Source organism: Lethenteron reissneri, chromosome 31 (assembly GCF_015708825.2).
Source record: "Lethenteron reissneri isolate LAM-NWPU_2019-01 chromosome 31, ASM1570882v1, whole genome shotgun sequence".
NCBI classification, from domain to species: domain Eukaryota; kingdom Metazoa; phylum Chordata; class Hyperoartia; order Petromyzontiformes; family Petromyzontidae; genus Lethenteron; species Lethenteron reissneri.
Window position 1 is genome coordinate 1,890,716 of NC_083809.1, and position 27,205 is coordinate 1,917,920.

General features: G+C 50.2%; 1 protein-coding gene across 1 annotated transcript; it reads right to left on the reverse strand.

Moving 5' to 3' along the window:
* Nucleotides 1–833: 833 nt before the first annotated feature.
* LOC133349650 (transcription factor Sp8-like) lies at nt 834–21,723 on the reverse strand. The gene is given in 3 exon segments (XM_061563264.1): nt 834–5,828; nt 5,830–7,173; nt 21,671–21,723. Coding segments are annotated over 3 exon segments (1,851 nt in total). The 5' UTR covers nt 21,692–21,723; the 3' UTR covers nt 834–5,342.
* Nucleotides 21,724–27,205: the final 5,482 nt, after the last annotated feature.

Sequence of the window (27,205 nt, forward strand, 5' to 3'; positions counted from 1 at the left end):
TATTGGAGGGCGTAGGGCGGTGAATGTAGGAGGTGGTTGTGGATGGTTGTGTGTAGTGTGCGGATGATTGTAAGTGGTTGTGTGTGGTTGTGGATGATTGTGTGGTTGTGGGTGGTGGTGGTCTGTTTTTACGTGTGCCACCGTGTGCTCGAGTAGCAGTGTCAGTGTGTGAGTGTGTTCTCGTGTCAATGCGTCTTGCAGTGTCAAGTGTGTTAGAGGAGGCTACACTCTCAAGTCTAAGTGTACAAGTGTCAGTGTGTTTGTATATTTATGTCTATATATATACAAACACGTCTATATATACAACTCTAAATATAGAGTTTTGTAGAAATATGTGGAAGTTCGTGTATGAGTGGTTACATCTATGAGTGCCGTTCGTGTGTTAAAGCGGTAATGTGTTATATCCAGAGTGGGCTGTTTTGAGTGCGGTCGATTTTTCTCGCTAGAAGCGTCGATTGGGCGACACTCGTGCCGAATTTGAGCTGTCTAGCCCTTCAAAAACACCATCATAGTTTACATCGGCAACTTTTTAGTTCACTCAACTGTCTGTTCATTACAGCTGTCTATAATTACATAGGCACGTGCTGTATGCTCCATATCGTCCGGATTATAAGACGCACAATTTACCATTTAAATTAAAGCAAAAGTTGGGGGTGACACCGGGCACATAGTTCTGGGCGCGTCTTATTTTCCGGAGCGTCTTATTATCCAGATAAGAGGGTCCATGCATTGACAGGATGACAATACTCTAATATGTAATTGCCATCAATTGACATATGACACGATTGCATCAACACACACACACAAAGCAATTGCAAAATACACATTGGACCTTAAGAAAAAAAAGTATATTTTAATCCAGCCAGATTTGCCGAAACACATGCGATAATGGTCATAGATAATATATATTAAACTAAATCAGAGAAACAGTCCCTATTGAATCCTTTATATATAAGTTCATATACTGCATTTATATAGTACAAGATAGCGGGGCGGGTTCAAACCATGATATAGTATACATAATACATAGCAAAGTGCATTACTATAATGAACACCACTCTATATTACAGCGCTCCTGTACATAGTCGATGCTGTGTAATTGGGATGAGTTTCAGATTGTTAAAAATTCGTTGTTTCTTTTTACAAAAATGTCAGATAATTTACAGTTTGTAAATCATTGAAGGTATCTTCGACGCTAACAAAAGTGATGTCACCCGATGCCAAGTGGCATATTACGTGATGCCCATTTCCCGTGACGTCGTCCTTTCGGATACATCCGATAGGGAAAAGTGTTTTCCGGATCATCTGAAATTTCGTATCAAGGCCTGATTTCCGGATCGATGGGAAAATCGCGGACACATTTCTACAGTTTATAGACATCCATAATGTTTAAAAAACAGCACTCGAGCCGTATAGAATTCATAACTGCATGTATAGACTGCATCATAATATATTAGAAAAAAAGTTTTGCTGGCTGTACTTCCTGGATTCCTGCCTGTCCTGGCTGGCACGCACGTGCGCGAGTAATGGCGTCACTGGGCACACTTGCGCGATGACGTCACCCACATCCCACATCGTTGATTCTGGTTAATGGGTGCGGACGTCACACCCCCGCTTCGCTCCCTTGCATCCTGCCGTGTATCTCGCGCAAATGCGATCGAGGAGGGAGATGGAGGAGGGGAGGTTCTATTCTATTCTTGCGTATGATGGCAATATGTTCAGAAGCTAAATGCCAATGTCGAGGGCTGCTCGCCACGACTTGGGGGCTTTGTGAGAGAGTTCACGTCGTGTGGCTGTTCCTCCGGCGTTCAATGAGCGCGGACTGCAGTGGTGCGTAGGTCAGGTTTCTGGCCACGATTATAACCCATAGATAGATTTCAGTGGGGTCACAGCGAACTGGCTAACCACGGAACGAAGGGGGAGGGAGATAGCAGAGGGAGGAAGAGATGGAGGGGCTGGGAGAGACTTAAAAGGGCGTCAGAATGAGAGGAAAGATCGAGAGCAAAACGGAAAGAGGAGTGCGAGGAGGGAACGCAACGAACAGTGGGGAAGGGGAGGAGTAGTAGGGAGAGGCGAGAGAGATTGCGACGGGAAAAGGGAGAGGTGGGAACAAGGAGAGCGACTTGTGGGAGGTGAGAGAGAGTTAGAGACAGGGAGAGAGACGGGGCGGGGAGGGAAGTGGGTGAGATACATTGGAGGGAAGAGAGGAATATAGCGGTGGAGAGAGGTTGAAGAGCGGACAGAGGAATTGAGAGACGGAGACAAATCGATAAATCGACGGACATTGCGATGTACAGAACAGAGAAGGCAAGAGAAAGGTGGAAACAGGTGGCTCTGTTTTAAGTTAAAAGTTTTGCTGGCTGGGAGGAACGAACGGTCACGTCCAAAGAACGTGCGTTTTGCTCGTGTATAAAACAGTGCGTCTATTAATAACACGGAGAGAAATATTACACCTCAAATGCAACTCAATAATTTCAGAGCTAAATTTTGACTTAAAACTTTTTGTGACTGTAGCAATTCATATTCTTTGGTTATTTCCGCAAAGTCACGTAGATAAAATACAAGTCAATAAAAATAATACAATACAAACCACAACGTTTCTTTCGCAACACAAGCGGTCGTCATCCTGATGTTTTTATTTTTTTTATAAATTATTTTTCTATCTACGTGACTTTACCGAAAGAACCAAAGAGGATGAATTTCAGAGGTTTTGTCAATCCACTGCTGGAGGATTGTTTGATTGTACTTCGCCACGCTAGTCAGTGGCGGGTTAGTGGAGTTGGGGGCTCTGGAGCGGTTCAGATTCCACTCGCCACATGACGTTTCCCGTGGCCAGGAATCAAACTCAGGTGGCCAGGGTTAACAGTGACTAACACGCAATGAACAACCGGTTCGCTGAAGGTACAAGCTTTGATGTTGTGTCGATGAGAAGGCGGTAAAAGCCATCGACGCACTGGTTAGACATTACCAAATACAAGTTTTAATTTTACGGACCCTGATTTCATGAAGATTATTTTCTAAAGAATACCTCCCAATGCTGCTTGCTCTCGTCTTATTGTAAATAATTCAATAATGTCGTTGAACAAGAATTATGTCGATGATGTTAGGTTAACGAAGAAGATCGTCAGCCGAAACGTCTAATAATCTTTACATCTTAGTGACAGAAAAAAAGATGCGTTCTATCTGTTGCAGATGGTCAATTCATGGCACGTGGGTTTATTTTAATATTTCGTTGCGTTCAATCCCAATTTCCACCGGCGATTCTCAGCGCGTGTTGACCAGAGACGTCCCAGTATCCATAGCAACGTTGGACCAACATTGCCACGTGGTTCCATCCATTGGCCCGACGTGGCCCCAACGTTCCATGTTTACCGGGTTGTAGAGGGCTATAGAGTTGCCAACTCTGACTGAAGCTAATCCGGAATATACATTAATGTTTTTTTTCTTAAAATATCCCGTTCAAATCCCACGGTTTGCTTTCAATGGTCACCGGGTGACATCGATGCCAATTCCGGTAGAACCTCAGGGGGCATGTCACCTCACTAAGTGGGTTCCGAACCACTGCTCCGAGTGTTGTCTTGCGGCCAGAAGAGTGCGCACGCACGCGTGCACTTGGCGACGAAGACGGCGACGTGGCGGCGGCAAGCGAGGAGAACGCTGCCGAGCAGGAGGCCCCGGGGCCGGCCCAGGACCACGATCCTGCTGGCGGGACTCGGCCGCTCGGCTGGCCTGGGAACGCGTGTTTATTAGTGTAGTTTATAGTGTAGTGTATAGTGTAGTGTATAGTAGTGTATAGTAGTTTATAGTGTAGTGTATAGTAGTGTATAGTAGTGTAGTTTATAGTGTAGTGTATAGTAGTGTAGTGTATAGTAGTGTATAGTAGTGTAGTTTATAGTGTAGTGTATAGTAGTGTATAGTGTAGTGTATAGTGTGTTATAGTAGTTGAGTGTATAGTGTAGTGTATAGTAGTGTAGTGTATAGTGTAGTGTATAGTGTAGTGTATAGTAGTGTAGTTTATAGTGTAGTGTATAGTAATGTATAGTAGTTGAGTGTATAGTGTGGTGTTTAGTAGTGGAGTGTTTAGTAGTGTAGTGTATAGTAGTGTATAGTGTAGTGTATAGTAGTTGAGTGTATAGTGTAGTGTATAGTAGTGTGTAGTGTATTGTATAGTGTAGTGTATAGTAGTGTAGTGGAAAGTGTATAGTCGTATAGAGTGTAGTGTATAGTGTAGTGTATAGTAGTGTAGTGTATAGTAGTGTAGTGTATAGTAGTGTAGTGTATAGTAGTGTAGTGTATAGTAGTGTAGTGTATAGTGTAGTCGTGCTGAAGTCTGTGGCCAGGGGACAGGGAGCTTTTGTACCGCCACGACTCAACACGCCGCCGCTGCCGCGTCTCTCAGCAGCACGAGCGGACTGGGAAACGAACCAAGTCGAAGCGAGCAGCGAGCACACGAGATGAATGCAAACGGATTCACGTTGATCGGTGGCTGCTGCTGCTGCCGCCTTGAGGCTAATTGGAAGCGCTGCGGATGGCTTTGGGCGGGGGCGGCGGGTGGCAGTGGGAAGCGACTTTGTCTGCGGCAACTCAAATCGACGGTCGTGTTGAGATAATGCGAGAGCTGAATTACCGAGCCAGAACTTCTGAACTCGCCAAACTACACGAGACGGAGACGCGTTATACGGCTACTTACAGGAATGCAAATTTCGGAACAGTATACACATTACAGTATACAGTATATATATACACACACCATAACAACGTTGTCTGCACGTGCGATCATTGCTAGAGTTGTACTCGAATGTTCATATAAACGATGGCGACTATGATGATGATTATAACCCTAATTAATAGTATGTCTGTACGCACGTAAAGCATATTGATGAGGATAATGAAATGTCATTACGTTCATCAAGTCGACACGGAATCATTGTAATTTCACTTAGAAAGTGCGATTATTTTAATGGTGAATTATTACTTGAAACACGTGTATAATTTACCTATCACAAACAATGATGTGAGAACGGTGATCATCATTAAACACAATCGTCACCGCCGTTTATAACAAACAAAAAACCGAATACATGAGCAATGCCCAACTCGCTGTAGCCACGTGCAAGTGGAGACACTGCAGATACAACAACATTAATGCGACGTCCGGCACCATAGCCGCTCCTGATCATCATCATCATCATCTCATCATCACCACCGTTTATATAAAGTAACATTAACAGTCCGTCACTTCTCGTACCGTCTGTGTATACATTCAATATACACGATGCTTCAGTGCGAACTTCCATCATCCTCATCACCCTTCTCCTCCACCACCTCCACCATCATCATCATCAGCGCTCATCCCTGCCGCTCCCGGATCCCCCGTGACGCCCCATCACAGCGGCACACTTCGCGGTCCGTCCCTCGCTCGCCAGGGGCTCTGCGGGCGATCCTGGGGTGTTGCAGTTACTGTTCTCCGTGTCGCTCTCACTGCTCTTCTTGCCTCCTCCCCCTCCTCCTCCTCCTCCGGCTCCTCCTCCTCCTCCCCCCGTGGCGCTGTGCGTCTTCACGTGCTTGCTCAGGTGGTCGCTGCGCATGAACCTCTTGTGGCACACGGGGCACGCGAATCGCTTCTCGCCCGTGTGCGTGCGCAGGTGCCGCTGCAGCTCGTCCGAGCGCGTGAAGCGCTTCCCGCAGAAGAGCCAGTTGCACACGAAGGGCCTCTCGCCCGTGTGCCAGCGCAGGTGCGCCTTGAGGTGCGACGTCTTGCCGTACACCTTGCCGCAGCCGGGGATGTGGCAGTTGTGGAGGCCCTTGCGGCGCAGGCTGGCGCCCGCCGGCCCCAAGCCGCTCCGCCTCCTGGCAGTTGGGGCAGTCGCAGGTGGCGCGCCCGGCGAAGCGGCGACTCGAGCCGCGGGACGACGAGGAGTGCGACGAGTGCGAGGCGGAGGACGACGACGACGACGAGGAGGAGGAGGGGTGGTGCGACGAGGGACCGGCGCCCGCCAGCGCCCCCGCGCCGTGCGCCATGAGCGACGCGGCCATGGCCGAGGAGGGCTCCGCGTAGGGAGGCAGCTGCATGGCCTTGAACCCGTCCTGCGTCTGCGCCAGCAGGTGCTGCCCGGCCGACAGCAGGTGCGGGGACGCCGTCGCCCCGAACGCGGACGGGCCGAGCGAGAAGTCGCTCGCGTAGCCGTTGAGCGGCATGTTGTGGGACACCTCGAGCCAACCTCCCGGCGCGCCGGGGTGCACGTCCCACCAGCACGCCGACGCGCCGCTCGCGCCTCCTCCTCCACCTCCTCCGCCTCCTCCGCCCCCTCCTCCTCCTCCTCCGGCCGCCGCCGCGGCCGCAGCGGCCGCCGCAGCAGCCGCGGCCGCCGCGGCCGCTCCGCCCCCGCCGGCTCCGCCACCGCCGCCTCCTCCGCCCGCGGCAGCGGCCGCGGCGGCCGCGGCCACCACCACCTCGCTGGCGATGGCGGCCGCGTGGTGGTGGTGATGGTGGTGATGGTGGTGGTGAGGGTGGTGGTGGTGGGGGTGGTGCGGGCCGTGGTGGCCCGGCTTGAACCACGACTCGTAGGGGTGCGCGTGCATGCGCGGGTACATGCTCGGGAGACTCTCGGGCACTTTGGAGACGAACGCGGACTGCGGTGGCGGCTCGTTCGCCGACGAGGACGACGACGACGAAGACGACGACGACGAGGAGGAGGAGGACGCGGAGGAGGAGGACGCGGACGAGGTGCAGGGCGCGTGGAAGAGCGAGTAGTCCCCGTGGGAAGACGAGGAGGAGGAGCCGGGGTTGGCGAGCGAGAACGCGCTGAGCTGCGTGTACGCGTACGGGTCGCTGCCACCACCGCCGCCGCTGCTGCTGCTGCCCACGCCGTTACTGCTGCCGCCGCTGCCGTGGCAGCTGCCACCGCTGCTGCTGTGACAGCTGACGGTGCCGCTGCTGCTGCCGCTGTTGGCGCCGCTGCTCAGCATCATGCCCCGAGCCAGCCCTCCGCACGCGTTGGCCGAGGAGGCGGCGAATGCCGGGGGCCGTCGCCAGGGGTGGAAGCCGGCCCTGGCGACCAGCGGGGAGGAGCAGTGGTCGGCCAGCGCCGTGGGTCTCGCCGAGGCCCCGCCGATCTTGTTGCACGTGGCGGCCAGCATGGCCAGAGGTGTGGAGCCAAAGCGAGGCTCGTCCTGAGAAGAGCGGCAGGGGGGCGAGACGGGGGTGGAGGGAGATTAGTGGGTGGCTGGGTGGGTGGGCGGAGTGCGTGAAGGGAGTCTTCGTTGTCGTTGCGGATGTTTGTCGTTACGAGTATTGAATCGCGAGTTTTGTCGAGGTTATTATCGAGATTATTATAATAATCGTCATACTATTCATGGTTATTATTTATGAATGTTATGGGATGCTATGAGCATGAATGACGCTATATAAAACGAAAGTATTATTTGTACGATCTTAAATCGTCAAGCTGTTTTCATCAAAATCATTGAGTACACGTAAGTATAAAAAACGACTATAAACGGATCGTCGTCATCATGATGAGATGTTAAAAGTATACAAATGACAACGTTATCAAGTTTTCTTGATCATCGTTAATTTAGAATTAATAAAAGCAAAGATGATGCAATCGTAATCATCATCGTCGTTTTCATCGTAATCAAGAACATTAAACTATCACAAATGTTTATACGCATTAAATCATTCGTATAAGAATACATCTGCAATCATATACATAACATTTATAGACTCATAGTCATTGTAATTATTAGCATGAGTATACTAAACAATCAAGTCATTCATCTAAAAACTATCATCACGTGTGTACAAAAGTGTAACAAAACTAACGTGCTATCATCATGCGCATGCAAAGTCACAGATCGTTGTATGTCTTCTTTTCAACTTCTCTCGGCGATTTGTAGCAATTTCGTCAAATTATTAGTACATCATCATTGTCAGTGTCATCTTGAATAAAGAATGTATTCGCGTTAACGTCTTATAACCATAGCAACGGCTGTCGTTTTAAAACCATTGCCTGATTTAAAAACACGATCCTCATTCATGGTGATGCTATGAACGCCGTCGTCATCAGCAGCAGCAGCGTTCAGACGCACTTGCTCGATTTCCACGGCGTTCGAGACGTTGCTACGTTTATTTCTATCCGTCCAATTTCTGGCGAAAACGCAAAAAAACTATAAAACTAAACACATTTATTACATTTTACCAGGTAAGGCCCACTCAGCTATGAAGCTCCTTTTCAGAAGCGACCTGGCCACACATGACGGCTCAACGAAGTAGCTTATGGACATTTATAGCGGCCCAATACTCAAAGCGAACGTTGTTTCTAAATGTTCAGGGGAAAACCGAAGGACCCGGGGAAAAATCCTCGCGACCACGGGGAGAACATGCACACTTCGAATATACAGCAGCAGGCGTCAGGGTCGGGATGGAACCCACGACCTCCTGTATACCAGGCGAGGTAGTTAACATATCATGACCACAGTGGCGCTCACGGTCTACCAACAATGACCCTATAATCGCAGATGCGATGCTGTCAACGTCAGCGCGTGCATCTTTCGCTCGGTGCGTAACCCGACCGAAGACAAATCAATGTCTGTGCACATTAATAATAGGGAATTATATTTTTTGTAAGAAACTAATTGAATATTTTTTGTAATAAAAAAAACAGGATTCAACTGTTGCTATTTCTATGCGTATACTCAGACGTGTGTGTGTGCCACCTTTCAGAGTTCTCGCCCTTCTACAACACGTGATTCAAATCCGTCACTCAGTGTCGATGGTCGATATGTATTACACGTTCCACACAGACACTTAGCAACTCATACAGATTGCTCGTGTTGGGGGTGGGGGGGGTGGAGACGGTGATTGATGGAAAGACGATGGGTGTAGATGCCATCGTGTAATGTACAATGCGTTATCATTCCACTGCTGGATGACAGCCTCTTGCACGCCGTGTCGGTCCTGGGGATTGTGTTTGACCATACTTCGCCACGCTGGGGGGTACGAGATCGTGAACATTTGGGGAGGGAGGTGTGAACTGAACCAGATGCGACTCGCCACTGACGTTAGCCGTGGACGCGAATTAAGCTCAGGTCCGCCGTGATCTCAGCGCCTCGCGACGCTAACCACTGCGCCACCGCTCCAACCCTCCGCGCCGCTCTTGCGCGTTAGCGACGCTAATTGGTGTTTGCGTGCAAACATCTGCGTGCCAATTATTGTCGTGTTATTGTGATTGTCTTTGCGACACTTTGGCAAAGGCTCCTCCTCTGTCTAGGGCCGGTGGGGACCATTTCGCTGTGACGAGAGTCGAAACGCGGAGCCCCCGGTAGCCCCCCCCCACATCCCCCCTCACCCATTGTCTCGCCTAATTGAGCAATAAGAGAATCATCACGGCGAGCTCCACATCTGGCCACGGCGGTGGCGCTCACCCTGAGACCCCCCCCGCCCCCCCGTAGCACCGAGCGCGCAATATTCCCCGGAGAGTTAAACGTCCAAATTGTTTAGTCCCCCCCCCCTGCCCCCCCCTATTTTAAACAAGGATTATTACTTCTCGTGAATTAGGGGGAATAATTTCTCACGTCGTATTTTGCGAGTCGTTGTGTGTCGATTGGAGTGGGTGGCACGCGGAAGAGTATAAAGCTTTAATGCGTGCAGCGACATGTGTACAATACTGGATGTGGTGTGCCAGAGGAGGAGGAAATATATCGTCCCGGGTATCCGACCCGGAGAGATCCGATTTGTATTAAACCCTGGGAACTTGTCATCATCGCAAGCTCGATACACGTGCTTATTTTAAAAGGTGCATACGAACAAATTTTATCCCTAATTACCTCCCTACCTCTATGGACCTCTGCGTGTTGTGAAGAAGGATCATTGCCCGAAACGTCGCCTATTCAGGTAGTGTTATTGACGAATGTAAGATTGTAGTTTTTGTTTATCAGTAGACCATATATATAATGTGTTATATATGCACAATACTCACGGCACACATATATACATACAGTACAATACCGGAGTCGAGTCCGAACTTTGGAAACATTGCTCCAAGCCTCATTGTTGACAATCGAGGCATTTATTTTTTATTATTAAAATATTTCACTTGAAAAATCCCTTGTGATGGAACAATCTCGCTCGTGAGGGTATCCATCCCGGTTGGAAACCAACACGCACGTGGCAACGACGTAGAGACAAAGACGCGTATCACCCGTGTAGCCTTAACAGACTGTTGGGGCAAGTGCTGTTAGCGAGTAGCGCCTATGAAGGCCGGCACGGCACACGAGGGGGCCGGTGGCCAACACCACGCCCGACCGCCTTTGTCTCCATAAGTAGCAATCTTTACACAGCGCACCATGTACTCATTTAAGTCTGAGTCGACCTAGGGGAAGCCCAGGACCGGTTCAAATAATCGTCACTGGTGTTAGCCGTGAGCGGGAATCGAACTAACACACACACCAGTCAGTGGACAGCGTGTCGCAGACGTCAGTGGCACTGCCCCAGAAACACCGGACACAATAGGCGACGTTTCGGGCCCTCCGCTATAGCAACCCTCTGCCATGAAGAAGGGTCGTTGGCAGAAACGTTGCCTATGTTGCGGTGTTGTGTGCTTGTGCACCACTGCCGACGTATTATAACAAAAGGTATATTGAATAAGCGCTCTAGATACAACATGCGTTACAACACGCGTTACAACACGCGTTACAACACGCGTTACAACACGCGTTACACACGCAACACTCGTTACAACACGCGTTACAACACGCAACACGCGTTACAACACGCGTTACAACACGCGTTACAACACGCGTTACAACACGCGTTACAACACGTGTTACAACACGCGTTACAACACGCGTTACAACACGCGTTACAACACGCGTTACGCACCTCACTGCTACTCGACTCCCAACTCCCGCGCCACTTCGCCAGAAGTCAACAGCGATCCTAGAATGGATCGACCTTCCCCCGCCGTGGGAATATGGAATTTGCCAAACTGTTTCGGGACAAGTCAGAGAGAAGCGAGGCACGTGATGGTAAAACTCGAATTCGACTTGTCTGTGCGTAAACAAAGGCAAAGACCCCCCGTGTAGCCTTCAATCGACTGTTGAGGCAAGTGCCGTTAGCGAGTAGGACCTGCGAAGGCCGGCACGGCACACACGGGAGGGTGGGTGGCCAGCACCACGCCCCGACACCTTTGGCTCCCTTGTTCCCAGGACCGGTTCAGGCAATCGTCACGTGGTGTTGACCGCGAGCAGGAATCGAACTCGGGACGCCAGGTTCGTAGCACGGCGCGCTAACCGCTGCACTACCGCTCCCCACAGACACACACACATTGGGATCCTTGGATGGAATACGCATTATACATTAGAATGATTATTGGTGTGCGCATATTGACATACTTTACAGTTCCCACGGTAGCGAGATATGGCCGGTTTCTATCGGCTTTAGCGTCACACTCTACGGGAAGCTAATGATGGTGATGGTGATGATGGTGGTGATGTTGATGATGGTGGTGGTTATGATGGTGGTAGTGGTGGTGATGGTGGTGATGTTGATGATGGTGGTGGTTATGATGGTGGTAGTGGTGGTGATGGTGGTGATGATGATGGTGGTGATGATGGTGGTGATGGTGATGATGATGGTGGTGATGGTGATGATGATGGTGGTGGTGATGATGATGATGGTGGTGATGATGATGGTGATGATGGTGGTGATGGTGGTGATGATGATGATGGTGGTAATGGTGGTGATGGTGATGGTGGTGATGATGATGGTGGTGATGGTGGTGATGATGATGGTGGTGATGGTGGTGATAATGTTGATGATGATGGTGGTGATGGTGGTGATGATGGTGGTGGAGTCTCGTCTGCTTGTGAGTGTTCACCACGAGACGTAACCCGGTGTACAACTGGAGGCGAACCCTGTCCCGTGAGCAACACCGATCTCAACAACAGTCTCCACGTCGTCACAACGGAGATGTTGTTGTTGTTGTTGCATGCATCTGGGATGTTGTTGTTGTTGCATGCATCTGGGATGTTGTTGTTGTTGCATGCATCTGGGATGTTGTTGTTGTTGCATGCATCTGGGATGTTGTTGTTGCATGCGGCTGGGATGTTGTTGTTGTTGTTGCATGCGTCTGGGATGTTGTTGTTGCATGCGGCTGGGATGTTGTTGTTGTTGCATGCGGATGGGATGTTGTTGTTGTTGCATGCGTCTGGGATGTTGTTGTTGTTGCATGCATCTGGGATGTTGTTGTTGCATGCGGCTGGGATGTTGTTGTTGTTGTTGTTGCATGCGGATGGGATGTTGTTGTTGTTGTTGCATGCGTCTGGGATGTTGTTGTTGTTGCATGCGTCTGGGATGTTGCCCGTGCTCCACTCGACCGTATTTGGGCCGAATTTCAGATGTAAAACCCTTCGCTAACATCTTGAGAATTGTACGCCAGTAACACAGCCAGGCGCGGTCGTCTGTGCGCATTCGACAACATAGATAGATAGTGCGTGGGTTCGGCGTTCGGTGAGCGGGGCCTGACACTGCTGACGAGGCCCAGAAGGCGCGAAACCGAATAATCATGTTTTGTTGTTTACTTGAAGATTCGGAAGAGAAAACACCCAGAAGGGAAGGACGAACATGTCTCCAGCAGAACATCGGCGCGTTGAAGACTGCACGGACTGCAATGGCTCGCACGCTGGAGCCTCAACACAGCGGTTGCCGGTTCGATCTCCCTGGGCGGCAGTCGAAGCAATGGGTCACCTCGTAGTGGAAGTTGCATGCGGTGGGGTAAATTGTGGGTATCCCCCCACCCCCTACCTCTTCCAAGAACTGTTTTGTTGTGTGTTTAGTTTGTTGTCCTTCCTCCGCACTTCCGATTAGCTACGTACCATGCGAAAGAAGTTCAACAAACAAACAAACATACAAGACGTCTGGCCAACGTAGAAGAGGAGGCCAAATGTCCTCTCGATAGGGACTCTCTGTAGTTCCCTCTCGTAGAGGCCTTTCTGGCAGCAGTGGCGCGAGGAGGTAATTGCAGGGCTGCGCCTTTACCTCCACGCTTTGTTTTATAATGAACACAGCGCACGGGAGTTCTGATGCGTGAGTCTGAACATTTATTATCGCGCACCATTGTGAGGCCAGTCAAATCGGGAACGCGTCGCGCTGATCACGAGGAGCGCACGCTCAACAACAACAACAGCAAGGACGACGCCACTGCTCTGGGTCTGTTGCAAATCTGGCTCAGGCTCGAGGACGGATCCCGAACATCTGACGCCGGTCACTGAGGTCCACGTCTTGGGGGCCGGAGACTCGGGCCAAGCCGCGCTGGCCGCGTCGCGGCACAAGGTGCGGGTGTTGCAGCAGCAGCAGCAGCACCCCCAACAGCAGCAGTAGCAGCAGCACCTGCAGCAGCAGCACCTGCAGCAGCAGCACCTGCAGCAGCAGCTATAGCAGCAGCTGTAGCAGCACCTACAGCAACACCTACAGCAGCTGCAGCAGCACCTGTAGAAGCAGCACCTACAGCAGCACCTATAGCAACAGCAGCACCTGTAGCAGCAGTACCAGCATCAGCACCTGCAGCAGCACCTATAGCAACAGCAGCACCTACAGCAGCAGTACCAGCATCAGCACCTGCAGCAGTACCAGCATCAGCACCTGCAGCAGCACCTGCAGAAGCACCTACAGCAGCTGCAGCAGCACCTACAGCAGCAACAGCACCCCCAGCAGCAGCACCTACAGCAGTACCTGTAGAAGCACCTGTAGGAGCAGCATCTACAGCAGCAGCTGCAGCAGCTGCAGCAGCTGCAGCAGCACCTGTAGGAGCAGCAGCAGAGTAAACTGCTGATTGTAGCCGGCGCCGGCGAGACCGGACGGAGCGGTTCGACGCCGTCTCTCCTCGTGCGCTTTCCTCTTTGCGCCGATGGATTTCCCGGCGCCTCTCATCAGGGGGGGGTAGGGGGGGGTCTCTGGGGCCGCTGCGTTGTGTGTTTGTGTGTGTTTGTGTGTTTTACAAACACACAACGAACGCAACGAACACAACGCGGCGTCAGCGGAGGAGATGAGAGGAGCGGCGGCGCTCTTCCAGCGGTTCACCTCCCCACGACACCACGGCGCGATTGCTTGCAGCGTCTCCATGCCGCGTGCACTCTGAGCGGGGGTCGTCTGCCGCGTCCCGGGCGCGCGTGTGGGGAGCGGTCGTGCGGAGCGGGGAGCGGCGCTGCGCTACCAACTTGACGAGCGGCGTTCGTATTCCCGCTCACGGCCAAGACCAGTGACGATTATCTGAGCCCGTCATGGGCCTCCCTTTTGGTTGACTTAGCCTCAAGTGAGGACCTGGTGAGGTGTGTAAGCATCGCTACTGGGGATACAAAGGCGGTCAGGGCGTGGTGCTGTCCACTCACCCCCTCGTGTACCGTTCTCGCCTTCATAGGTGCTCGCTAACAGCACTTGCCCCAACAGTCCGGTAAAGGCTATACGGGGGATCTTAGTCTTTGTTTTGTGTGCGCGCGTGTACGTGTGTGTACGTGTGTGTAAGTGTACGCGTGTGTGTGTAAGTGTATACGTGTGTGTGTGTATGTGCAAGTGTATACGTGTGTGTGCGTGTGTGTGTAAGTGTGCGCGCGTGTATGCACGCTGCAGGTGGCGTTTATATCTAAATGTGAATGTCTTAGTTAAGAACAAACAAAACAAAAAAAACATCGCGAGCGTTGAAAGCCTCCCCGTGTCCTCGTGTGACGGACAGGGGACGGCGTGAGGAGCGGACGTCGGGGTGAGTGAGAGGTTGGGGTAATTGTGCGACGCGTCGCTTCTTAAAATGACAATCGCGATTGACACGCGGATCACGAGCCCCGGGATGTGCGGCCAGGGACGGCGACTCGAGGGAGAGACGCTGAGACGCAGAACAAAGACAAAGGCGCCCCGTGTAGCCTTCGCAGACTGTTGGGGCAAGCGCTGTTAGCGAGTAGCAACCTGTGAAGGTCGGTAAAGGGACACGAGAAGGGGTGTTTGGCCAGAACCACGCCCGGCCGCCTTTGTCTTCCGAGTGGCGATGTTTTACTAACCACACCCGGTACTCATTTGAGGCTGAGTCTACCTAGGGGAGACCCAGATCGGTTCAGATAATCGTCACCCGTGTTGGCCGTGAGCGGGAATCGAACTCAGGTCGCCAGGGTCGTAGCGCAGCGCGCTACCCGCTACGCCACCGCTACCTACAAGAACACAAAGACAAAGATCCCCCGTGTAGCTTTAACCGACTGTTGGGGCAAGTGCTGTTCGCGAGCACCTATGAAGGCCGGCACGGCACACGAGAGGGTGGGTGGCCAGCACCACGCCCGCCGCCTTTGTCTCCCTAGTGGCGATGCTCACACATCGCACCAGGTACTCATTTGAGGCTGAGTCGACTTAGGGGAGGCCCAGGACCGGTTCAGACAATCGTCACACTGGTGTCGGCCGTGAGCGGGAATCGAATTCCGGTCGCCAGGTTCGTAGCGCAGCGCGCTGACATCGACAAACACACAGATACACAAACACAGAACACACAAACGGACGTATACACAGTTGTACATACAAACACATAGACAAAGATACATCCATATACACAAAGAAAAACACAGACATACATACACATATACTCGATACATACTACAAACACACACACATACAAACACATACATACACACACGCGGACCGGTATACTCAGACAAAATACAAATGAACCTTATGGCGGTACCCCGGCTCTCGCATCATGTCCGTGATGCAGCCACTGTTACTTAGTCTGTTGATGGTCGAGATGCGGCAATCGACTCGTCTCGACGAGCTGTACAGATGCACCACCACTCCGGTGCGTACCGCGAGCGTTCAGCGTTTCAGCGCAATCATCCTCTCTGCGTGTCGACATCGCGGCGTGTGGCACCGATGTCGGATTGATTGGTACCCCAGTCGCGGAGTTGAGTACAGCCCTGGAAATAATCGCGTCTCAGAAATAACAAATTGACTTGCCTCGGTCATTTTGTATTATTTGGTACCGCCATAAGGATCACTTATAGAAGTTCCCCCGCTAAACGTAGAGATTGCTGGGGCAAGTGCTGCTAGCGAGTACCTATTAAGGGCACGGGGCACCAGGGGATGGGTGGCCTGCACCACTCACGGCCGCCTTTGTCTTCCCAGTGCTGATGTCCACACACGTATTCACACAAGCGCATTTCCTAAACACAATCGCTATAGCCCAAACACGCATATAAGTACACGCATAGTGCGTTTGTATTTAGAGTACACACACACACACATATACATTCGTTTGTGTATGTATATATATGTAGAAACACACAACTAAGATAAAGATCCCCCGTATAGCCTTCACAGACTGTTGGGGCAAGTGCTGTTAGCGAGGAGCACACGAAAGGGGGTGGGTCGCCGGCACCACTCCCGGCCGCCTTTGTCTCCCAAGTGGCGATATTTTACAAACCACACCGGGTACTATATATACATGCACATTAGTTTAACAGTCTAATACTGTATACATACACATTAGTTTGGGACGATATATGCACATGTTAACGTTGTGTATGCGCTATAAAAACTGTGACAAGTTGTACATTACTTAACTCAAACTTACACATTATATTGATGGAAGCAGAGTATACAACGTTGAGTGTTTGCAGTATCCATAAGGGGGCATAGAGCACATTGTATGTTGCACCGCGATCGTGTTTTTTTGTACTGATTGTTGTTGTAACGTTCTTACCCGCACCAATTGGTCATCTGTGAAAAAGAGCTTTATAGCACATCGGATTTATCCAATATAAAGAGTTTGCATTCATGAAACTATATACTGTATGTTCGTGCATATCTATGATGTGGTCGTGTACACGACGCTGAATTTACGTTACCTATAAAACAATACACTTGTTTTGCACCAGGTAAGGCCCACTGAGCTATCTATCTATGTAGCTATCTTTCAGAAGCGACCCGGCTGCCACAAATGATCGCGTGGACATTTTTCGCGGCTAAAAACTCCAAACGCGTGGATGTTGATTCTAAAATGTGGAGGGTAAGAAAAGCGGTGTGCCTGCACAATGCGCGCTACTACTACACGTGTGTGGGTAGTGCGATGGCTTGGTGAATGGCATGGTGCTGCTGTTCATTATTCTACACATATGAATGCACGCATGGGAACACGTGTCGCATGTTTCAGACTTCTTTGAGGCACGTCAAACGTCGCCTTATTTTCCGAGCGGGACTTTCCGCGGATGACTTCGACAAGTTCAGATTCGCACAGCAGTCAGTCTGCCTGTGTGTCGCCTGTTGCCAGTCTGCCTCTTTGTATGTTTTGTCTTTCTGCATGTGATTATCTATCGTCTGTCTATTTGCATGGCTGTGTGTCTATGTTTATATATATACATATGACTGTCTGTCCGCGCGCGTGTGTGTCCTTAAATCGACTCTCCGTCCGTGCATGTGTCTGTCGGGCTACCTGTTCGTGTTAATATCGCTCCGTCTGTCTCTCAGCGTTCACACATTCACACCACTCTGCCTGCCTGTGTGCGCATCTGTCTGTCTTTCTATTTGCATCGTAAGTCTTGTCTGTACGTACATGTCTATCCGTCAATGTGTCTGTCTCAATAGATAAGTGCCGTGCCCTGTTCGTTTGCGCGTCTTTCCACACGTCCGCCTGTACGCCTGTCTGTATGCCCGTCTGCCTGTTCGTTTATGCCCGTCGATTCTGCGTGTGTGCGTGTCTATCTGTGTCAAGGAGCACGCTCCGACTTCGTGAACATCTCCCCTCTGAGACTGACGCCAGCAGCCACCTGGGCTCTCGGGCTGAACGAGTAATCGATTTCAAGTCGAAATCGCAATTTGAAACAATGCGATTAGAAAATCGCAGAGGCAGCGATTTGAAAAGTCCTATTACTTTATTATTGTAATTGTTATATATTTGTATTATTATTACTTAATTTATTTAACTTACGATTATTCTATGGTTAATTGTTCTATTTAATTTTTTTATAAATACATGTTGGAAACAATTCATATCTTTTAAGTTCTCATCCACGCATTAGAATATATAGAGCAGTTCATATTCTGATGGTATCATGTGGTGATCCTCCATCACATGTTTTAAATCTATTACACAGAGAATATTGAACTAAACGCTTGACTTTAAAAAATGTAATCGCAAATCAAATCTAAATATCTGTCACAAAATTCTCAATTAGATATTTTCCCCGAATCGTTCATCCCTACTCGGCTCCAACGCGCTCTGAGCAAATGCAACAGAACGCGTGTGTCTGTGATGCTGCGTTGTCAGTGGTACACAATAAGCCAAGACTAAGACCCCCCCCCCCCCCATATAGCCTTAACATAAATACAAATGTCAACACACACACAAAAAGATAGGGCCCTAGGCCGAAACGTCGCCTATTCTTTATTTCTTTCCCTTTTAGGGCAGTGAAACAAGACCGGCTCCGCCGATGAGTCCCCCGAAGGTCAAAGCGAGAGCTGTCTTGCTTAAACTTGCGCTGCCAGGGTTAACACAAGACTGAATGGCGGCTAGGTCGATCGACTGAAAGGTATTTTATTTGTATACAGAGATACAACACTGGAGGTGGCTCGTTGACTCCACACGAGACGAGGTCACTTCACTCTTGACAACGGAGTGTACGAAACTCTGTCGGCTCAATCTCTTCTGCTGCTCCGGAGTTTGGAGCTCTCCCCAGACACCCGTGCTGTCGACTCCACGCCCCGATTTCATTCCTAGACTCAACGCTGCATTGTGTTACACTCGCACAGATTCGACACGGAGAGCCATAGACGCACACATAGCCCGATGCCGTAAACGCATCTTTGTCGCTATTAAATAACTGCGCCCCGCGGTTCATGTACAACGACTTGAGATGCGGTCACGTCGATACGCAGCGGGGTAAATCCACATCGTATTGCAATTATATAGGTAAAGAGAAGCACACTTCTAAACTAAATTATTTCTGTTTTATTATCAGGAAAGGTCCACTGAGCTATTTCGCTCTTTGTCAGAAGCAACCTGAGCACAAATGAAAGCTCAACGAAGTGGCTTAGCACACGGGACATGGATAGCAGCCAAATAGCGCGACTGTTGACTCTAAATGTGGAGGGAAAAACCGGAGGACCCGGAAAAAATCCACGCGATCACAGGGAGCGAGACACGCAAACTCCAAATATACCGAAGGCGTCAGGGTCGGGATCGAGCCCACGACCTCCTGCATACCAGGCGAGGTAGTTAACATCTCCTAGCCACCACAGTTGGGCGATGCAGCTGCGTTAGCAGTGGTGCAACGAACACAATTAACAAATCCCAACTCAACACATTCATCAAAGACACCGTGTGACCTGAAACAGAAAAATACATACGTAAATGTGCGTGTGCGTGTGTGTGTTTACTTGCGTGTGTGTTTACGTGTGTTTACGTGTGTGTGTTTTTACGTGTGTGTTTACGTGTGTGTTTACGTGTGTGTTTACGTGTGTGTTTACTTGCGTGTGTGTTTACGTGTGTGTGTTTACGTGTGTGTGTTTACGTGTGTGTGTGTTTACGTGTGTGCGTGTGTGTGTGTGTTTACGTGTGTGTGTGTTTACGTGTGTGTGTGTTTACGTATGTGTGTTAACGTGTGTGTTTACGTGTGTGTGTTTACGTGTGTGTGTGTTTACGTGTATGTTTACGTGTGTGTGTGTGTTGACTTGCAGGGGGCGGTGGTGCAGCGGTTAGCGCTACGCTGCGCTACGAACCCGGCGTGCCGAGTTCGATTCCCGCTCACGGCCCACAGCAGTGACGATTATCCGAACCGGTCCTGGGCCTCCGCTAGGTCGACTCAGCCTCAAATGAGTACCTGGTGCTGCGAGTATTAAAAACCAGCACAAGTGAGACGAAGGTGGAGGGCGTGGTGCTGGCCCACCCACCCCCCTCTCGTGAGCCGTGCCGGCCTTCGTAGGTGCTCGCTAGCAACACTTGCCCCAGCAGTCTGCTAAGGCTATACGGGGGATCTTTGTCTTTGTTGCTGTGTGTTTACGTGTGGATGTGGATGTGTGGATGTGTATAACCGGCGCTCATTCATTGCAGCCTGAACGGCCGGGAAACGCCGTTCCGGGAATTATGTTTGGCTGCTCCACATCCATCTTTGTTACTTTAGTTTTGTCATCACAATTAGTGTAAACCTACCGTTCGGAGGATTACGTGAATCAAGGGTAAAACAGTAATACGGCTTTATAACTGATGGGCGTATGTTGTACTCCAGTGGTAGTGCCGTACGCGGACATTCTGTACACATTCAGCGTCCCAGTAAAATATCGAGGCGTCAATGAAGCGCTGTTGACCACGACTAATTAGACGTCGTGTCCGTGGGTTGCGTGCGAAGCACAACTTCACCGCTGACATCACCGAACACGCAACCGACATTGACAAAGAATATTCACGAAGCAAACCGACGTTTCAGACAATGCCCCTTATCCAGATTGCGAGAAAAAGCGTATTTGTAATTGCTCTTTATTTACATATACGAACAACCGGTTTGCGGACTTTGCCCGCCCTTCTTCTATCCGATCGAACGTTTACACTCGAACAGATGCAAAACACTCGGTTCACCGATACGGGGCTCGCGTGCGTGTGTGCGTGCGAGCGTTTAGTCGCCGCAGCCTAAAAGCGACGTGGAACTTTACGGATAAGTCTGCGCAATGGGTGAAACCGATCAAGAGCTGTGCAGATTCCAAATGTCAGCTTCTCCACGGCCCTTGCTAGAACACTGTGAGAATTTACATCGGTCGAGATGGACTCTCAAAAAGTTAACACGAAAACGGTAGAAAGTAATGTTAACATAAGAACCCATGATAATGTACATACACGGAAATAGACGCACATAGACACACACGTGATGTACGACAGAAAAGTTAGATCAGTAGTTGTCAATATACTACCTTTATTTTACCATTGGTTAAATTAATGTTCCAAAATGTGTCTACATGCATGATTACGGAAACACTTCGATTGCAGGCAACATTGTGTATGAACACAGCGGCCGTGCAACACACAGTGAGCACGTCTTAGACAAACACTCGCTTCAACAATTTACACAAAAACGAAATCAACTTTAAATTCACTTGCAGCAACACAAAGTTGGGCCCTCTAAGCCATAAGATTCAAAATGTCTGGTCCAGAAGTCTTGGGTTACTTGTCCTAAAGGCACACTTGTGTCGGGTTCTGGGTCTCTGATCTCGAGTGCTGGGTTCATGGTCTGGGCTTTAGAGTCCAGGTTCCAGAGCCTCGGATTCCTGTTCTAGACTCCTGTATCCCTCGTCTCTGGTGTGGGCCCCCTGTACCAGAATCCCCGATGTGTGGTGTTAGATCCCTCTAACCCCTGCTGCTATCGAGTCCTGGCGAGAGCTGCAAAACCAAGGCAAGTAGAAATATCCCTTACTTTTGTCACGTACATCAAAGCAAAAATAAGTTAAACATTTCCAGGTAAAAGATGTTTTTTGTTTATTTTACGCAATTGACTTCTGGTCGTCTGGCCATCTGTTCTGGTGGGATCCCTGTTCCGTTCCAGAACCCCTTCATGTGCCGTTCCGCAGCTCCCTGGTTTACGGTTGCTGGTCCAGGGGTCTCTGACCCAGAGGGTTGAGCGAGCGAGCGAGTGAGGGTGAGAGCAAAGAGTCACTCACCCCTAGCAGTGATGCCGCCATCCCTTGGAGCAAGCCGTTGCCTCCACAGTCGCTTTCATCTGCGCGTCTCCGGCGCGCGCCGCAACTCACACGGTCCGGGCACCGGTCATAGCCCAGCCCACTGCCACGCCTCCCCCCCCCCACCGTATACACGCACACACATACATACACACACTCACATACATACACACACACTCACACATACACACATACACTCACACATACTAAAACATACACACATACACACACACATACACTCTCACACACACTAACACATACATGCACACACACATACACACCCTCACACACACATACACACTCACACATACACACACTCACACATACACACACACACTCACACATACATACTCACACACATACACACTCACACATACACACACTCACACATACTCTCACACATACATACACACACATACACACACATACATACACATACATACAAAGATAACAAAGATAAAGATCCCCCGTATAGCCTAAACAGACTGTAGGGGCAAGTGCTGTTAGCGAGCACCTATGAAGGCCGGAACGGTACACGAGGGGGTGGGTGGCCAGCACCACGCCCGACCGCCTTTGTCTCCCTAGTGGCGATGTTTACACACCGCACCAGGTACTCATTTAAGGCTGAGTCGACCTAGGGGAGGCCCAGGACCGGTTCAGATAATCGTCACTGGTGTTAGCCGTGAGCGGGAATCGAACCCGGGTCGCCAGGTTCATAGCGCAGCGCGCTAACCGCTACACTACCGCTCCCCACACATACATACACACACATACACACACTCACACATACACACACACTAACACATATACACACATACACACTCACACATACACACATTCACACACACACTCACACATACATACACACATACATACACACACTCACACACACACTGACACATACACACACTCAAACATACACTCACTCACACACATACACACACACACTCACACATACACACACTCACACACTCACACATACACACACTCACAAACACACTCACACATACACACTCTCACACATACACATACACACACTCAAACACACACACACTTAAACATACGCGCACGCACACACACTCACACATACACTCACACACACTTAAACATACACGCACACACAAATATACACACACTCACACACACTCACACATACACACTCAAACACACACTCACACATACACTCACACACACTCAAACACACACACACTTAAACATACACGCACGCACACACACTCACACATACACTCACACACACTTAAACATACACGCACACACAAATATACACACACTCACACACACTCACACATACACACTCACACATACACACACTCACACATACACACACTCACACACACTTAAACATACACACACATATACACACATACACACACACCCTCAAACATACACACACGCACAGTCACACACACACACTCAAAATACACATACACCCTCAAACATACACACACTCACACACAATCATACATACACACTCAAACACACACACTCACACATACATACACACACACTCACACACACACACCCTCAAACATACACACACACTCACTCACACCCTCAAACATACACACACATCCTCAAACATACACACACACCCTCAAACATACACACACACCCTCAAACATACACACACACCCTCAAACATACACGCAAACAGCCACCTTCAAACATACACGCACACCCTCAACACACACAGAGACACCCTCACACATACACGCGCACATACGCGCACATACACACACATAAATACAAAGATCCCCCCTGTAGCCTTAAAGGACTGTTGGGGCAAGTGCTGTTTGCGAGCACCTATGAAGGCCGGCACGGCATACGAGGGGGTGGGTGGCCATCACCACGCCCGGCCGCCTTTGTCTCCCTAATGTTGATGTTTACGCACAGAACCAGGTTCTCATTTGAGGCTGAGTAGACCTAGGGGAGGCACAGGTCCGGTTCAACTATCCGCCACTGTCATTGGTCGTGAGTGGGAATCGAACGCGGGTGGTTTGTAGCGCAGTGCGCTAACCGCTGCACCACCGCTCGCTCTAACAAATCTACACAACACACACACATACACACAACACACACACAACACACACACACAACACAAATAGACACAACACACATACACACAACACAAATAGACACAACACACATACACACAACGCACACAACACACACAAACACATGCACACAACACACATATACACAACACACACAACACACATACACACAACACACACACAACACACACACACAACACACACACAACACACATACACACAACACACACATACAACACACACATAACACAGACACATACACACAACACACACATACACACAACACATACACACACAGCCACGCACAGACAGACGGGCAGACACGCGCACGAGAGGGTCGTGATGTGGCAATCATCACCACCGCCGCCGGCCGCCTTTGTCTCTTAAGTGCTGATATTTACACGCGCCAACAGAAACGTATTTGAGGCTGAGTCGACCTGGGGGAGAATCCACGGACCGGTTCTGGTATAACTCGCCACGGATGATGGATGGTTCGCCGTGAGCGGGTGTCGAACTGGGGTCGCCGGGTTCGTAGCTCAGGGCGCTAACCGCTACGACACCGCTCCCCCACAATACACACACGCACAGGCACACACACACACACGCACAGGCACACACACGCACAGGCACACACACACACAGGCAATCTTGTGTCTTCTTCACAATACGTACACACGCGCAAACACGCATGCATTTCATTACCCACTGCACACACATACGAACACACACGCACGCGCGCTTCGGCACCCTTGAATTTCATTATCCACCACGCACGGACAAAGACAAAGAACCCCCGTGTAGCCTTAACAGACTGTTGGGGCAAGTGCTGTTAGCGAGCACCTATGAAGGCCGGCACGGCACACGAGGGGGTGGGTGGCCAGCACCAGGCCCGGCCGCCTTTGTCTCCCCAGTGGCGATGTTTACATACCGCACCAGGTACTCATTTAAGGCTGAGTCGATCTAGGGGGATGCCGAGGACGGGTTAAAAGATGGTCGTGAGCGGGAATCGGCTGCGTGGTGCGCTAACCTTCTGCACTACCGCTCCCCAATCGGGATTAGGGCGATCTCCTTACCCGCACATTCACTCACCCACCCACTTACTCACCCACGCACTTCACACATGCATACAAGACAAAGATCCCCCGTGTAGCCTTAACAGACTGTAGGGGCAAGTGCTGTTAGCCAGCGCATATGAAGGCCGGAACTGGTACACGAGGGGGTGGGGTGGCCAGCACCACGCCCGACCGTCTTTGTCTCCCTAGTGGCGATGTTTACAGTTACGCGCACACGTACACACACATACTGCACATACGCAGCATATACACAATTACCCATATGCACGTACACACCCACTGCTGAAACTTGATATAGTACGATACTTTACCATCCATTTTATTGCTCACCGCAACAAACACGCGTAGACAAATACGCACACAACCGTGCACACACAACCGTGCACACACAACCATGCACACACAACCGTGCACACACAACCATGCACACACAACCGTGCACACACAACCGTGCACACACAACCGTGCTGTAAAGATTGTTGGAGAAAGTTCTGTTTGCGAGCACCTATTAAGATCAGGAGAAATACATACACACACCGCAAGACAAAGATTCCCCGTATAGCCTGAGCAGACTGTAGGGGCAAGTGCTGTTAGCGAGCACCTAAGAAGGCCGGCACAGCACACGAGGGGGAGGGTGACCATCCCCACGCCCGGCCGCCTTTGTCTCCCTAGTTGCGAGGTTCACACACCGCACCAGGTACTCGTTTGAGGCTGAGTCGACCTAGGGGAGGCCCCTGTACCGTTTCAAATAATCGTCACCGATGTTGGCCGTGAGCGGAAATCGAACTCGGGTCGCCAGGTTCGTAGCGCAGCGCGCCAACCGCTACACCACCGCTCCCCACTACGTACACACGCACGCAGACAGACGCGCATATAGCCTGAATGTGATTCCAACCACACACAGCAGACACACAACACACGCCGTCGCCACCCATCACCTCCCCGATACCCGCCCATCACAACGAGGGTCCATGATGTCATCACCCATCCCGTGACCGCGACCCACACCTGTGCGTGGGTGTCAATGTTAGCGGCGGTGGAGCGGCTACGATGCGACACGGCCCGCTCGAGTTCGATTCCCACTCACGGCCAACACCAGTGACGTACCTGTGCCTCTCGTAGGTCGACTCAGCCTCAAATAAGTAACTAGTGCGGTGTGTAAACATCGCGACTCGGGAGATAAAGGCGGCGTGGTGCTGGCCACTCATTCCCTCGTGTGTCGTGTCGGCCTTCATAGGTGCTCGCTAACAGCACCTGCCCCAACAGTCTGTTTAGGCTCTACTGGAGGATCTCATCGCTGTCAACCCCTCACCTTATTACAGACCAATTCAGACCATATTGGTCACCACGTGCCCTTGTAAATCTCGATGTTCATCTTACAAAGTCCCATCACAAGGGAGAAACACAAACAAATAGACACATGTGTGTTGCCCGCATTGAAACGGCTGCACGCCGTATGGACCTGAAAACTCAATTTCCCCTGTACAAGAACACGGGGTAAAACCACGATGGGTTCATAGGCATGGGATCTTTGTCTTTGTATGAAGATGTATAACTGGTGGGGTCTGTGCACCCTCCAGAGACACAAGTTCGACTCCCAAGTACGCACAACAGCCGCTGGTCGGCGTTGTCGTCAGCAGTAGTACCCGAGATACAAAGGCGGTCGGGATGGGCAGATTTCTCGTGGAATGTTCAGCCCTTAACATGCTCTCGCTCGCAGCGCGTACATGCCGCTATATTTGTTGTATCTTCCAAGCGCGACTGGTGTCCGTGCACGCGTAAGTAAACATTAACATTTGTTCGTCAATTCGATCATTTTTACACGATACATTTTGTTTTTGAATCATCTCTGATATGAATTGCAAGTGGATATTTCGGCCAGCTGTAAAATACAGTTTTGTATAAAGGTGAGTGTTTTTAATGTAATACGTAGCTTGGTTATTCAAGCAACGTCTACACGTTTTTCTTCTTGGTTCTTTCGGTAAAGTCACGTAGAAGGGAAGTAATAAAATAATAAAAATAAAACATAATAAAACAATTCTCACGACGTTTCGGCCACAACGCAAGCAGCCGTCCTCAGGTGAAAACCAGGTCTGAGGACGGCTGCTTGCGTTGTGGCCGAAACGTCGTGAGAATTGTTTTATTATGTTTTATTTTTATTATTTTATTACTTCCCTTCTACGTGACTTTACCGAAAGAACCAAGAAGATTTACCGAAAGAACCAAGAAGATGAATCCCTGCAGTCACGAAAGCTTTAAATCGAAACGTCTACACTGTGATGAATATGCAATAATACAGTGCAGTGTGGATTTTGACAGAATCTCAAGACGCCGCATACAGACACAGTGGCACTTTAACACGTAGCAGG